The sequence below is a fragment of the Caretta caretta genome, chromosome 6 (genome assembly GCF_965140235.1).
Source record: "Caretta caretta isolate rCarCar2 chromosome 6, rCarCar1.hap1, whole genome shotgun sequence".
NCBI classification, from domain to species: domain Eukaryota; kingdom Metazoa; phylum Chordata; order Testudines; family Cheloniidae; genus Caretta; species Caretta caretta.
The window spans coordinates 116,989,300-117,005,925 of NC_134211.1; the positions used below are offsets into that span (position 1 = coordinate 116,989,300).

The window sequence follows — 16,626 nt, forward strand, 5'->3', positions numbered from 1 at the left end:
GTATCCTACAATGCAATATTATACATAGTAATTGTGGTACTATGTAACAAAATATTCATTATTATATTATTAAAAAGTAGCTACATGATATAGTATCTGTGTCTTGTAATAAGTACTGGCTATAACCCCATTAATTTTTCATTCATTAAAAGCAAAGAGGTTTGGGGCGCTTCCAACTTCCCACTTGGTTTCTCCAACTTTGTTTGATAGCAAACCCATCGCTGCTGAAGCTTCTCCAGAAATTATCCCCAGTCAGCAATTATCCTGATTTCAGCACCAACTCTCTATCTTGGCTCATCGAGCACAAGAAACTGTGGCCTTCGTTCAAGCTACCTTTTAGTAACTAACAAATAAAAAAGGGTATTAATGATAACCTTCTAGTGACAGAAGTCCCAAAAATGTCAATTGCTTTGCAGAAAGGACTTTCTATAGTACAGATATAGAGCCAAAAAGAAGCAAAAACTTACATGGCATTTAAAAAAAATTAACTCATTCATGACACTAAATTCTTTGAAAAAGGTTGTATACACTTATTTTTGGGCCATACTGAACCCTTATGCAGTACTTATGCATAAAGAAACACAGAAGGGTATGGTATAAGAAGAAGGATAAAGTATGTACCACGTGTACTAGGCAAGAGATGTTTCCTTCTGACATCTGTGTACCCTGAAATTTCAAGAAGAAGCAGCAGTGTGACTTTAAAATCTCACTGGGAACAGGACTGATGTATGAAATGCTGACAGGGAACTTGCCAAAATCTGCATTAAGTGACTGCTACTGAAAGAGAAGTAAATAGAGAGCAGATCCTGGAATTAGAGAACCAGGGAGACCTGGAAAGTTTGGCTCAAGACTCTCTTCAGGTGTGGCTACTCTTTGGGTTCTTAACTCAGGTGTGCTCAGCCCACAGATCCTCTCTCCCTACACAGCCATGTCCATCTCTCTCAGTCAAACAGCAGAACTCATTTACCCCTTTCCTAACAAGGAACAGGGAGGATGTTTCAGGCAAACATTGTTACAAAGCATATTTACAAGTATTCCCAAAAGGAAACCTAAAATCCACCAGTCAATTTGGGCAGATCTACTCAGAATGAGTACCTGGCTAAAGATTTACCTCTTAGGGAGCAAGTATCAAAACTGGCTGTCGGTTGTAACTATGCTGGGTTAGTATCTATTATTCTCAAGGCAGAAATCTGGAGTAAGAGAACCCTAATTTAGGATTTTAAATAGAACCAGGTATAATTGAACATATATTTTCTTTAGCAACCTTGTCTATAATGAAGAGTAGGTTCTTTTAGTATTTTATCTTGTTATTCTTTCAATCCTTATTCAATTTTTCTTCCCCTCTACTTTTTTTTTAATAGAGCATTGTATTAGTGTTGGACTATAAACAAATTTCATCTTTTAATCTGCTTTCTCTTACCTGGTGGAGACTGCTTTATCTAAACTAACCATAATAATATACAAGAGAGAAGTGGGGAACGGAATCTAAAATAACACCCTCCAGCCTAGCAAATCTAAACACTACAAAATAAGGGTTAATTTGGTGGCACTGTGAACTGAATATGACTCACCCTTTATTAAAAAGATCCCCTAATGTACATTGTGTGGGGATAGCGATCACAAAATAGTTCCATATAAAATTAATTGACTGTAACATGAGAACTGCTGTCTCTTCTTTTATAATGGGTCTTCAAGCAGACTATGTAACTGAAATGTTAAAATTCAAAGATGTTTAAGAATGGAACTTGAATTAGTTGATCTTGGATTACCTCAGGATTGGAAACTGTTTCTTTGGACGATAGTCTCTCTTTTTCAGCTGCAAAGGAATTCAGCATTCGCTCCTCACTGCACAGCCATTGTTGGAACTGCTGTACATTTTCTCTGTATGCTTGATTCTTTACATCACTAGATTTCTTCTTGCGGTGTTAGGAAAAAGAAAGAAACAAATAACCCAAAGTCTTAATCAGACATGCTGACTAATAATTACAGTATTTCAAATGACAAGGTGGTGAACCTTACAATTACAAATAAATGAGGCAAACGCAACTACGACACGTAAAAGATTACACCAGGCAAGGTTATGGTAAGGAAGATGATTTACATGAAGAAGCAGAACTGTAATTTTGTCATAACAAATGTTTTGAAAAATTGCGGTTAGTGATGGATTAGCTCTCTTCTTCTGATTTACACTTTTTACAGTGCTTTACTTGTGGGATGCACTAGCTTCCTGTCAAAGCGTTGGCTTTGATCTATAAAGCCCTACCTGGTCTGGTTCTTGGATACATATGGTAAAAGACTACACTTCTCTTCCTATGTACCAATCTAATGCTTGAGATTGACTGATGCCCTTCTGTACCCTCACTGGAGTAGAATCCTGTGGAACACAAGGTATTCTCAGAGAATGGTCCCCAGCCCTGGAATTTGCCTTGTTTTGGTCCAACCAGCCTCTGTATAGTGAGGCATTTTCGGGAAGTGGATTCAACAGGGAGCTCTGCTCAGTTTTATTTATGTTTGAATGAAATTTGGACTAGATAGTGAGATTATGACCCGTAGTAAGGAGCAGCGCATTTTTGCACTGTCCCAGGAGCAGCCCAAGAGGGAAAGTCACAATCTCCCTCCCAGCTACCCAGCTGCTCCAAGGAAGGAACAAAACTCCACTGGTCTATACATCTGCCAACACATCTGTTGCAGCAAATACATTGTCCCAAGGGCAGTGGGGGGTGGGGACAGAACCAAGATTCCACACAATCCTGCACGGAGGGAGAATACGTAGGCTCCACTTCCACTCCCATGCTGCTACCCAGGGTACAGATAGCCAGAACAAGGGAGTTCAGGGCGACTTACACACCCTTATTCTTTTGCTCCAACACAAAGCACAAGCCACACTCTGGCCCTTGGTCATTACAGGTTTTTGTAACCAATCTCTGGTTACTGTACAGGTACAGTAGTAGATACTAATTACATCTGGTCAGACATTATACAGAGAGCACATGTTTTTATAAACTGAAACACAGATATACATATAAACGGGGTAAAATGCTAAAAGAACATCACAGGTGTAGATTTTATTTCCAGTGTCAAGTGGCTTGCAACACAGCGTTGTCAGCAAATCACTTCAAGGCCACACACATGGATGAAATAAATCAATTCACACATATTTCAAGTGTATCGGATAAATTCTCATTTTCATTATCATGGAGTTAGAGACATAAATCCCCGCACTCTGAGGCAAGAATACATCAGTATAACTGAATGGGATGTTTATTGCTATCATTTCCTCTGTAATTAAACTTTAAACATGTATTTTTTAGGATTCAGCTGACCCTTACCACCTTGAGTACAATTACCTCCTCTTTTTGATTAATTGCTTTTGTCATCTTGTTGTCATCATCACACAGAGTAGTCGGAAACATTTTCAGCTGTGCTCCGCTTCCCTGCATGCTACCCTGTTCAGTCACCACCTGCATCTCTATATTGTGCTTCTCCTGGCTTTTTTTTTGTTTTTTTTTTTTAAAGTTTACTATTAGTAAAGAGCTACATGCTGACACCAATACTCACACAGAGTAGTGTCCTACTTCACTCTGGTCCCACTAAAGTCAGTGGAACTGCTCGTGGAGGAAGGTCCTCACTCTTAACCCACAGCCAAAGCATCAAAATCTGCTCTTAAATGATTATTTAGAGTCAAGATGTATGATATTTATTAAACTGAGCTTTAGCCTATGAAGACATGCAGGAGAGCCACCCAAAGGGAAAGGGAACTAGCGGGCTAGCAGGACACCCGGACGATGTGAAGTCAGTGTCAGGAATGAGGGTCTGCAGCAGCACCTGCCAGTCGCCAGGCAGCAAATGAGCACACCTGGGCCATAGCAAAGACACCGGATTGGCTAAGGCAGTTGGGTGGCATGCGCTTAAATCCAACAGCTGCAGAGGATCAGCAGCTGTTCAGTGCACATGCCTCTGGTTTTCTACCTCTGTGTACTTGCCTCACTGCAAGCCCTGCTCCTGCCTTGCTGTAGCCTAGACCCTGCCCTGAACCCAGTCCTCTCCCAGCCCTGCTCCTACCCTCCTTGACTCCAGTTAATCCGGTTCTGACCTTCAGCTCTGCTTCCTGGCTCTGACTCTGTCCCGACCCTTGACTTTGGCATTCAGACTCTGACTAGAGTTCTGACCTTGGGCGCTGGCTCCTGAGCCTAACTCCTGCTTTGACCACTGGGACTGTCAGCCAGCGTTTGTGGAAAATCAACGAAAAAGGCCTAAATCTATATGTAGGACGATGTAATAATGAAAGAGGCACTAGCTACCAATTCAGTACATCAAGTTGTGCCCTGAAAGCATTTTAAACAATCTAGAAGCCTGGTTCTAGAAAAGTAACTCAGACCTTGATTCTGCAAGCAGATCCCATAGAAGCTCAGCACAGGCATGAGTGTCCACCTGTGCAGATCTGCTTGTCGGATCAGGACCTTAATTTCTAACAAAGAAGTTGATGCCATTATTCCAGCAACTTCTAGTATCTGTACCATAACTTTTCCTTAAAGGTACCTGACAATCCTACAGCCCTGGTCATGTCCCTTCTTCCTTCTCCTACAGGCATCTGTATTTCTGGTTTCCACAACATTTTGGTGGTCTTTTTTCTGCCTCAGTTTTACCCATGGGCTGGGAGACAGGTTTAACGGTGGTTCTTTGAATGGTCTCTTCACATTCCACCTGTAGTATCAAGGCACCTGTGCCTTGAGCCAACCTGCACCACTGCCACATTGCATGAGGGTGAACAAGCAGAAGTCACATCAAAGAACTCTGGCCACGGACAGGTAACCTTTATTTACCCAAACAATAGTGCATGTCCCACTGTGAGCCACAAACATTACCGTTTCTTTCTTTATTCTTGACATCATGACATGTAAAGCTATGCACACACACTTTACCTTTAATTAGAACTTATTTCTCTGTTACCTGAGCTGTTTGCTCTTGCGTGTTCTTGCTTTGATGTGAATCTTTTAGAGGACTGTCTGCCAATAATCTGCTTTCTTCAGAATACAGATTATTTTGTTGCTCTTTCTCTGCTACATTTCCATTTAAACCTTGACCCTAAGAGAACCAGTAAAAAAACAACATTTAAAATGAAAAATATTAAACTGTGAAACATAATTATAATCTACAGAAAGAGGTAAAAAAAAATCCTTGTACTGTGAGGTTGGCAAAAACGAAGTAGACACCTGTTGGCTTTAAAAGCCATCTCTAATTTTGTTATAAAACTACTACAAAAGAAGCTGTTTAGGATTTACTGTCAGAGAATGGTTTCAGAGTAGCAGCCGTGTTAATCTGTATTCGCAAAAAGAAAAGGAGTACTTGTGGCACCTTAGAGACTAACAAATTTATTAGAGCATAAGCTTTCGTGAGCATCCGATGAAGTGAGCTGTAGCTCACGAAAGCTTATGCTCTAATAAATTTGTTAGTCTCTAAGGTTCCACAAGTACTCCTTTTCTTTCTTTCAGAGAATGGTCACAGCATGTTTTCTCTTTTACAACCTCCTCTTCTCACTCTCCTTGAAACTCCTGACCCATAATATTCAATCTGATTATATAAAAGACAGAAACTGAAGCATGAATTGACGATTGATGTTTTAAACAGAGTGAGTATCACACTATTGTAATGTGCTGAACAGGTTTGGAGAATTCTTTTACATTCTTTAGTTTATAATTGTGCAATTTATGGAAAGTTTTATTAGGAAACTGAAAAGGTGCAATTAATTATATGCTTTTGAGAGACTGATGCCTTTTCGCCCAAAATTTCTCATTCTGGTTGTCATAAACACACATACTTACATTATTTAGTTTCCAGCATTCTTCCAGCTCTTCTGTTCTGCTGTTCTCTTCAACAGCAGTGGGAATATCAGAAAAGACCTGCTTCTCTCTCTTTATCATTGTATCTGCCTTATTCTGCGTCTTTATATCCTCAGCAAATGCATGTTTTGACTCAAGGGCGTCACTGAGAATATTCTCACCCTCTTGCTTGACATTTTTAAGTTTGTCCTTCAAATTCCTGTGTTTACACTGAAGTGTTTCCATTTCATCCCTAGTAATCTTCTGTCCCGGTGAAGAGGTGTTTTGTTCAACAGATTCTGCTAAAGCCAAAATCTTCTTTAATGTGTCTTCACATTGACTAAGAGGTGCTTGTTCCTGTAAATGAGAGGAAAACATTTTTATTGAAAAGTGTCTTGATTCAATTTACACAATGTTAAGATGACATTTGTAATAATAATTATTAATAATAATAATAATAGCAGTATACAGTGAATTACTAAAATCATTAACTTTTGTCATGAAGGGCAACGTAAGCTGCAAGATTCATGAAATATTCATGTAAGCCTGCCTACTTGACGGCTGCAGAATGTCAAATACTTCAACTGTATTTTTAAAGGCAGCTGGATGCTTTTGTGATCAGGAACAACACTTACAACAATATAAATTAATGGAACAATCACATTTTATGCCTCAGGGCATATGCTGAACTTGGCAAGGGTTTAAGAAGGAAGTCTCCTTCCTCCCCACACCTCTATTATGTACTGCATTTCATAACCTGTTGGAGGGACAATGAGGGAGTTAACTTTCTTCTGAAGCAACAGGAATTCCCCAGTATTGGAGTCAGGGTGCCTGACTTGACAAACCAATGGTCTGAGCTGGTATGTCATCCTTCAATATCTTTCTACACTCAGTGACAACAAAGATATTCCTTTGAAGAGTATTTTCACAGAATCAAAAATACCAGGTTTTTAATAAAGATTTAATACTCAAACTGGCTCGTGCAATTGTCTGGTCTGTCTCAACCTGTGCTACTCTATCCAGACAGGTTTCAGAGTACAACCGTGTTAGTCTGTATTCACAAAAAGAAAAGGAGTACTTGTGGCACCTTAGAGACTAACAAATTATTCTATCCAGACAGTCTGCATTCAGAACATTGGCTAATTTAGACACAAAAGCCATATGTTTGAGAATCACTCTCTTCCTTGTGCCCCACTGACCAGAAGTTGAGTTTAAATGATCTAAGGCCCGAGTCTGCTTCCAGTGAAGCCAACAGCAAAAGTCCCTTGACTCCACTGGGAGCAGGGTCAGGAATGCAGTTACTTCAGAAAAGGTACATCACACACACTTTACATTTTGGAGGGGGCGGTGTGGTTTAGTCAACTGGATTAATATAATTAACTCTCCCCCTTTATAAACGCAGTACTGTCTTGAAGCTCTATGATCCTGTGGCAGGGATCCATTAACAATAGTATCTAAAAACTGCATCATACCTGCAATTTCAACTGGTGTTTCTCAGCTGCTGGCTTTTCCACTGAAGTATCAGTACAATGACAAAGCTTCACAGATAGTCTCTTCAGCATGCTATTCAAGGCTACCAATGTATCCTGGAACACTTGGTGTTCTTGACCATGACCTTCCAGTGCCTGTGCAGAGCTCTAGAAGCCAATCAGTTTCTACTTTTAGTGCAGTGTTACCTCATACAAAATACAGCACATATGGATGGATGCTTACAGAAGGGTTTAAATAGCTCTGCTAGGGAATTAAAGTGTTTAGAAACTAAAAAGGTTGCCAGTTATTTGCATCTAAAACTAATGGCAACTGTACTTCACCATGATCAAACAAACAGGCAGATCCATCGCTTGGACAGTTGTATCCCTCCCATCACTGCGCTGTAAAAAACCACAGTCTTAAACGTAGTTGTACAAAAATCCCTATTTGTTATTCTCCTTCCCATAATCACTTGTCTATCTTTGTAAGCTCCTCTTACAAATGTAAGCTCCTCTGGTCAGGGGTTGTTCCTTCCTGAATGTCTGGAAAGTATCTAGCCCATTGTGGGCAACACCATAAAAAAACAATAAACAGGATGTCGGCAACATGGCCAGGGAGACCAAATTGCACAGCTGTGCTCCTCAGAGGATCCACCTTCTGTCCAAACATGAAGGATGTTTGGAGGGAGAACACCAGGGTAGGTGCAGGGGCAAAGCCAGCAGATCAACACCTACGTGGAACCAACAGTTAACCCTCATCCTCCTGCCTGAGGGAAGAGGACACAACAGTCGTGAAGGCTACAGTAGCTCTGTAGGAACAGATTAGTAAAAAGCCTCTTTCTCCTCTTCTTTGCACTTTGTAACCATATGTTCTGATTTGTTGTTTGTCATTATTTTACACTCACCTGCCCCCACTTTGTATAATCGTTTACTCCTGGGCAAAGCGCAAGGCAGTAGAGGATCAAAACCTTAAGTGACTCCCACTTCCACTCTGTGGCCTGGGGAAGGATTCTGTACCTACCAATTTGCAGAGGAACTCACCACTAACAACTATTTCGGTTTTTCCCAGTGGAGAAGATTTGGCTTTAATTATTTAACTACCAGAAACTAGTAAAGACGTTCACTTCAGTGTGTCCTCACCTTTTACCATAACATTCTGATCTGATAGCTTAATGAGATAACAAGCAAATAATGAGAACTATAAATAATTAGGTATACTAGAACTAATAATATGATAAGGAAATATGGCATGATTCCAACCTGCAACTGGCTGAGCAGACTTTCATGCAGATATTTTAGTTCTATCCGTGATTCTTCCATGAAGCAGGAATCCTCAATGCAATCCTGTAGGTAATCTCCTTGGCTTTTTAATTCATTCAATAGGAACATTAAACCTTCTGCTTTCTGCAGGAGTTTTATATAATTTGTTAACTGAGTTTGTTTCTCCTGCAAACCAGCCTGAACATCAAAATCTAATTCCTGCTGCTGCTTCTTCAGTTCAGTTAGCACTAATCTCAAATCTTCTTTCCTCTGCATGTATCGTTTGTTTTGAAGCTGAATCTGTTCTTGGTGACTTGAAGAAGGGGAAAAAATATATTAATAGAATTCAAGAATTTTGTATTATTTGTTTAGAAATATTAAACTGCAGTCATTAAATCATTAGATCCAATTATAATCATGGGTTTATTCTTTGAGTTGTAAATTACCCATAAGTAGTAAGGCAGGAATTTTCAAAGGGGCAGAAGGGAGTATAGCATCCAAATTTCATTGCATTTCAATGGTGCTTGAGTGCCTAAATCCCTTAGGCTCCTTTTAAATCTCAGTCTATGAAAACATAGTTGTTAGAATCTGAGACCTGCAGATCACGCTGTATATTTTTGCTTCTCGTTCCAATACAAGTGTTATTTTTAACTAAGTTAAACCTACTGTCTTTATGAACCTTTTGTTGGAGGGTTCTTGAAAAATGTAATATTCTGTAGAAAACACACACATTACGTTTTCATGATCATGAAAATGATTTAAATACAGTACTGTGAAAAACAGGCAACTGTAATTACTCATACGAAAGACCAGCAGCACACTCAAATTTTCTCATACGTTCATACAGTCAGTGGATAAGTAAATACATTTTGGAGAAGGAACTTATGTGCCAATAATTGAAAATATGACCTATTATGAACAGATCAAAATAAACAGATGTAGTTAAATCCAGAGTAACAGTATTAATTTAATGTAAAACAGTGGCTAGAACCCAGAAAAGAATTGTTCTTGAAATGTGCCCACTGCAACCTTTAAGTGAGTGGGTCTGTGTCCGGCTAGGTGGAAGGGCATTGCCCCTTTAAGGACCCTTTGCAACAGGGGGGAGAGAAAGAGGAAAGCTTACAGGGAAGGGCACAATGCACTTGGGGTGAGGTCAAGACCACTGCATTGCCCTTCCTGCTCACTGGAAGAGTGGAAGGGGTATTTACACCCCATAGAGCCACGGAGATGCCTCTACCAGGATTGGGCTGGAAGCGTCCCTTATAGGAGTTGAGTAAGGAGGGGTTGGGGGCTCCTCCATCTCATCGGGGGGAGGTAACACCCCTTCCTTTTCCTGACCTCCTTTAAGGGAGGTGGGTGGGAGGGTTGGGGCTCCTACGTCTGAATCAGCAGGGACATGCACTCTACAACTTGTTGCCTGGTACTCCAGATATTATAAGTGAATAAGGATGCAGCCTAATTAAACCACATCCATGGCCTTCTGTCTTCCAGCATGGACAAATACTGCACGTTTCAACTCATTTAATATGAACAAGAAGAATCTCTCGCAGAGTTAGAACAAACTGGTTTCTAACAGGGTGACTTGCCCCATGGGCCAAAGAGCCTGGGACTAAGCCAATTCTGATTCCAGGATGAGCCCCACCTTAGTGGAATCAGGTAATTCCCTATAAAGGGCAGCAGGTGGCTGTAGTGAAGGGGAGCTGCTCAGAGAGTACAGCGGCTGCTAGGGGTTCGCTGGCTTGAGCAAGGCCTGGGATTTGAGACTAAGGGTATGTCTACACTACCCACTGGATCGGCGGGCAGCGATCGATCCAGCGGGGGTCGATTTATTGTCTACACACAATAAATCAACCCCCAAGCGTTCTCCCGTTGACTCCTGTACTCCACCGCCGCGAGAGGTGCAGGCAGAGTCGACAGGGGAGCGGCACCAGTCGACTCACCGCAGTGAAGACACCATGGTAAGTAGGCGTAAGTACGTCAACTTCAGCTCCGTTATTCATGGAGCTGAAGCTGCGTAACTTAGATCCCCCCACCCACCATGTAGACCAGGCCAAAGATGTCAGGCAGAAAGGACTGCGAGTAGCCTGCTAAGGCAGGAGACCCTGGGCAAGCAAGGAAAGAGTGCAAAAGCTCTCCAGGCAAGGAAGCCTGGGAGTAGGAAGAGAAATGATTGGTTGGGGGATATTAATTATAACTAATTGAGTTATTTTCTGTGAATAAACCCAGTCTCCAAGCTGAGGTATTTCTGACCTCAGAAAAACGTGTGGAGTCTGTCTAAGGAGCTATTTGAGGGAGAAATTATTAGCCTTGCACTGCAGAGGCACTCATGGCCATGAAGAGGCCCTCACTAAGCAGTCACATCGCTACATGGTCTTTTAAAAACTCTGTGCTGTTAGTGACATACAGGTTTCTTTAAATCTTAAGATTGATTCTGACACAGTGTAAATGTGTGTAAGGCCAGATCATGACTGGCCCTGGATGGGTTGCAAAGGGTACATGGACGAGCTACCATCTCAGTGGGAACAAAGAAGGCACTAGGCTAGTGCTGCCAATAGCTATTCCAAAGCTGGGGTTGGATGAACTACTCCTCTCTGCATTGCCAACTCCATCCTGGGCTCCCAGAGGAATTCTGGCTGAGCTGGCCAAAACCTTTCTACTAGGGGTTTCTGCTCTTCCTCCTCATAGCCCATACTCATGGCCAGTAGCTTAAAGCCACTATATGTCCTATCATGAATACTGCAGAAATTCAAATATTTTTCTACTTGTCATTTTCTTGTCCTGCCAAAACAAAAAGCATAGAAGCTATATACTATACTATATACAAAGCAGGAAGAGGAATTGATAGCCATAGTATGTAAAGCTACAGTGCCGGTCTCTTTGTAAGCTCCATGGTACCTTAGATATTCGGTGACTAAATGAATAGTGCACTCCCATTGATTCTGGAGATCAGAAATGGTCTGCTGAACGGCAGGATCCTTCACTCCTTCTGTACTTGTTAAGGTTTCGCCCAGAGCTATGATGTTTTGCATTTTAACATCTCCCTTATCTTTGAGAAAAACTATTTCCTGCATAAAACAAAAGAGCAGAAGCAGAACATGTAACATACTTTATTCATTTACTTGTAATTATTCTAACAAAGGGTATCACCTACAAAATGTTTTATTCTTTGTCTACTGCTGTTGAACAAAAACAATTATCACTTCTATGTCCTTCATAATTGATATTAATAATTGGATGGATAATCCAGTTTAAATGTTAGCATTCCAAAATGTACCTAAGATTTTTTAACACACACATTCCCTCATACTTCTATAGACCAGTGTTTTTTAACCAGGGGTACGCATATCCCTTGGGGTACACAGAAGTCATCCAGGGGGTACATCAACTCAGCTAGATATTCGTGTAGTCTTTCAACACGCTACATAAAAAGCATAAGTGACGTCAGTACAGATTAAAATTTCATACTTCAATGACTTGTTGATGCTGTTCTATATACTGTACACTGAAATGTAAGCATGATATTTACATTCCAATTGATTTATTTTATAATTGTATGGTAAAAATGAGAACGTAAGCAATTTTTCAGTAATAGTGTGTCATGACACTTTTGTATTTTTATGTCTGATTTTGTAAGCAAGTAGTTTTTAAGTGAGGTGTATCTTGGGAGTCCACAGGACAAATCATACTCCTGAAAGGGGTACAGTAGTCTGGAAAGATTGAGAACCACTGCTATAGGAGAACAAAACACCAATATCATTCTGATAAAATAAAGCAAAAATTTGCTTCAAATACGATGAGTCAGAGCCCAACACCCATTGCAGCCCCTTCAAGTTGCAGTGGGGGAGGTTTAGATTGGATATTAGGAAAAACTTTTTCACTAAGAGGGTGGTGAAACACTGGAATGCGTTACCTAGGGAGGTGGTAGAATCTCCTTCCTTAGAGGTTTTTAAGGTCAGGCTTGACAAAGCCCTGGCTGGGATGATTTAACTGGGATTTGGTCCTGCTTCGAGCAGGGGGTTGGACTAGATGACCTTCTGGGGTCCCTTCCAACCCTTATATTCTATGATTCTATGATTAAGCTGTGTATAAAGGCCAAAGCACCATAAAGACCCATTTCTAGCTGGGGGAGGAGTCTCCCACCCTGGGCACTGCAGAAGACAAGGGTAAGGCTTACCCTGTGAGGCCCCTCTCACAAACCTCAGCATGGGGGTAGGGGTTGGATAGGTGGGGTGTGTCAGAGGTGAGCCAACAGAACACAGCACTGCCAGTATTCCAGGCAGCACTGCAGCCTACAAGGGAGGCTATACTTTACACAGGCCCTCTGGACTGTCTAATTTATGCTGGGGATCTTTCCAGCTTCTGGAACAGTCAGGATTGGGAGAAACAAAGCCACTGTATCCCTCCCTTCCCCCTAGGCTGAGAGTTCTGTGCTGCCCAACTGCGTTTAATTAACCACACAACAACATGCTTATTTGTACACTGTAATCATCAATGACATATGGTGGGTCTAATGAGATTATTACACACCATACATTTCCCGTATATTACCCTCAGCTGGCAAAATCAGTAGTAAATGTGCTGCAGTACCTTTATTTGATGTATCCTTTCTTCCAGTGGCAACTTGCCTTCCCGTGAACTCAAGCCAATAACTGATTCTTTAAGTCTTTTTATCCAAGAAGACATGTTCTGTACAAGCGCTTCAAAATTCTGCCCTTCCATGGACTGTGTCTGAGTAATTCCTAGCGCTTCACTTACGTGTGTCTGTAGTTCCTGATACCGACTAATGAGATGACTGAATTTGGACACTGTTTCATCTCTTGTAAACCCAGACTCCCTCAAAGAATTTGCCAGCTGAGACAGGGAGTGAAATGATTCTCTAAAAAATACAACAAATGAATCACAGTGTATTTGCTACAACAAAGAGGAGTCAAGAAAGATACAAACTATCCCCACTCCCCAAGACAAGGCTACCTTTGCTTTATTAGCATTTGGTAAAAGTTTTCTAATTTTATCTTCTCATTTTTGGTCTCTGGCAATTTTTCTTCCTGAATGGTGAGCCATTCCTTCAAGCCACTGCTGTCTTCTTGAAGTCTAAAGAAAAACATAGACAAAAATGTATACCTTGGTAAGTAAGAAGTATTATATCTGTAATTACTAAAAAATATTGACAGTAACATTTCACTGTAACAGATATGAAATTATCTTGGCCGTGATTCAGCACATAACTAAGCATGTGAGTAGTCCCACTGATTACATCTGAACCACTGACAAGTTTTAAGCACATGCTCAAATACATTGCTGAATCGGGGTCCTCATAATCTCTTTATTGTTAAGAAAACTGAAGGAGAAGTGAAACAAAACAGAAGAAAACATCAGCAGATTCCTCAGTAACACACAATTTATAATGAAAATCAGAGTTATTTATTCTTCATTATGGTTATTTAAGAATGATATCACTTTATATCATCTCTAAGTAAGCAGCTGGGAATTAATTTTAGCTCCTTACCTAATGAGTTGCTGCAGAGAAGCACGAAGTTTCTTTTCTTGTTTTTGACATTTGGAGGTTACGCTTTGTAATTCTGCTTCTTGATCTCTCACCCAGCTACTAAGCTGGTTAACACTTACTTCAGGCAAATAAGTCTTCACCTTACTCAAGAGAGATTTTACCTCTTGGATGTCACTCTCTTTGCCTTCAAAAGTTAGGAAATTCTTAATAAAAGCACAAACATGACAAATTAGAGATGCATTTAGCAAGTTTGCTGCTATATAACACATATTTATATTCTATATAAACTTCTGTTTGTGTTATCACCATAGGCTTTTTTTAAAAAATCATTAGTATCTTTTGCAAGGTATATTTACAGTGTGCTATTCATTTAAAACCCACCTCACCTAAGTGCAAAACTAAAAACTCCCTTGAAATATAAGGGGAAAGTGAAGAAGAAGAAGAGAGGACAAAGATTTTCTTCTGTGATAAAGTACACAAAGCAGAAGCATGAACCAAGCATTCACAACTTTCATATTCAAATCTCTCATTAAGACTCACTTCTTCTATCAAGCCTTCAACTGTTGATAAACTATGACTGTCTGCTCTAGCCTGCAATTTCCATTATATCAGTCAGACAGAAGAAAGGGAAGAGAAGGCAGGAATGAAAAGGTTGAGGACAAATAAGAATATTAACACTGATGGACTGGAAATCATGGAGAGGCTAAGTAACAAAGAATAAGTGTGTGATGGGCAATGCTTAAGGAGACCAGGTGATGGTCAGAGAGCGGGAACGCAGCAACAGAGAGATCAGAGAGAGACCAGTGTGTGGTGAAGATCTAGTCAAGTGAACAGCCCTTTTGGTGGGAGGGAGAGTTGAACCAAGGCTGCAGGTTGAAGGAAGACATGAAGGTAAGGAAACATGTGGCTAAGGAGTCAGATCGGTCATCAATGTGGAAGATGACATTATCGAGGATGTGTGTGGCTGATTCTGAGGAGAGGAAGAGAGGGAGCCAGGAATAAATCAGAGAGGAAAGGCTGATGGGAATGTGTATGCCTAGGGCTCCTAGGTGACTATAGAAATATAGAAATTAATAATAATAAGGGTGACATACTGGCTCCACTGAAGTCCATGTAGTTAGTACCTTCTAGCATCTGAACTTTCCTAACTATAGGTTAGAACTTTATCTCAATGTACACTTCTTAACACAATTTTATTACCCCTTCCACTAACTGCCACACTGCTTTGTGTTTTTTAAAACAAACATTCTTCACACTCAAGAAAGCCTAAATTTACAAACTACAGTAGGTGAATCTACTCCAAAGTACAGAGTCCCTTGCTAACTTGGGAGGGTGCACCCTCCTTCCAAAGCCTTACATTTTAAAATATTCTAATATCTTACCATGAGCTTCTGCAATTTTTCTTCCAATGTCTGTTTTGTTTCTGATGGGTCAAAACAATCCTTTAAAGATAGCTGAGCGCTGCCGAACCAATCATTAAAATCCTTACACTGATCTGTGGAAAGATAGAGTCTGACTTCTTTTTTTCTTATCCAGTAACAGAAAATCTCTACTCAACATGAAGATTCCAGTTAATCTCCTAATTAATAATTATATTTATCAGTGCTGTCCCTAGATGCTGCCTCTCACTATGTGCAACATGACAGAAAATGCTGAAGTCCTTACTTCTTTCTTTTGGAACACAACCTTGTATGGACAGTGAACATGACATGCTGGAGGGCCCAGCTCAGAGGCCTGTTTGTGGCATTTTCTGAAAACGTTGCCTGGGATAATCTATCAACAAACATTCTGATTTACTATTACTACACTGGCTTCTATCACAAATAAATTCTACTCAGCAATTACTATTCCCAGTGACTGCAAGCTGATATTCTCTTTGGGTGAAATTCTCTGCGGGCGTAACTCCAGTAGGATTACACCAGTAGACTAAAGATACCCATCGTCCTGTGTTTGGCAACTAGAATATGTCACCTAGAACTGAAAATACACATTTATGAATAGGCCACATCAAGAAGCTAAGCACTGTTCACACATGCATTGCAGCAGCAAAGTTCTGCTAACCTTTCCTATTGCCAGATCTCAAACGCTGATCTGAAAGGATAGAATCTTGAAGGAGTTCCTCAGACACTAAGGAACACAAAGATCTGCCATGACTCACCACACAGGGCCCAATCTACAGCCTTTATTCTAACAGAACTTCCATTTAATCCAATAGGAATTTTGTGCAAGTAAAGGTTTCAGAGTAGCAGCTGTGTTAGTCCGTATTCGCAAAAAGAAAAGGAGGACTTGTGACACCTTAGAGACTAACCAATTTATCTGAGCATAAGCTTTCGTGAGCTACAGCTCACTTCATCGGATGCATTCAGTGGAAAATACTGAATGCATCCGATGAAGTGAGCTGTAGCTCACGAAAGCTTATGCTCAAATAAATTGGTTAGTCTCTAAGGTGCCACAAGTCCTCCTTTTCTTTGTGCAAGTAAAGACTATGGGACAGAACCCAGAGCTCAGAAACAATATGGAGACTGAGGGTCAGATCCTGAGCTGGTGTAAGGAGACATGGTTACACTGCAAC

At 40.6% G+C, this 16,626-nt stretch overlaps 1 protein-coding gene across 10 annotated transcripts in view; it reads right to left on the reverse strand.

Annotated features, from left to right (window-relative positions):
- Positions 1 to 16,626, reverse strand: part of SYNE2 (spectrin repeat containing nuclear envelope protein 2) — a 261,703-nt gene that overhangs the window by 169,740 nt on the left and 75,337 nt on the right. For 9 of the 10 annotated variants that reach the window (XM_075129946.1, XM_075129941.1, XM_075129947.1 and 6 more), the window contains exons 37-46: positions 15,437 to 15,549; positions 14,055 to 14,257; positions 13,520 to 13,639; positions 13,136 to 13,424; positions 11,444 to 11,613; positions 8,549 to 8,861; positions 7,292 to 7,456; positions 5,823 to 6,176; positions 4,951 to 5,085; positions 1,770 to 1,916 (exon numbers count right to left, since the gene is read on the reverse strand). In XM_075129946.1, coding sequence (XP_074986047.1) covers positions 1,770 to 1,916; positions 4,951 to 5,085; positions 5,823 to 6,176; positions 7,292 to 7,456; positions 8,549 to 8,861; positions 11,444 to 11,613; positions 13,136 to 13,424; positions 13,520 to 13,639; positions 14,055 to 14,257; positions 15,437 to 15,549 — 2,009 coding nt within the window. The remainder of the gene's footprint in view (positions 1 to 1,769; positions 1,917 to 4,950; positions 5,086 to 5,822; positions 6,177 to 7,291; positions 7,457 to 8,548; positions 8,862 to 11,443; positions 11,614 to 13,135; positions 13,425 to 13,519; positions 13,640 to 14,054; positions 14,258 to 15,436; positions 15,550 to 16,626) is intronic. The other variant, XM_075129940.1, reaches the window with a different exon arrangement.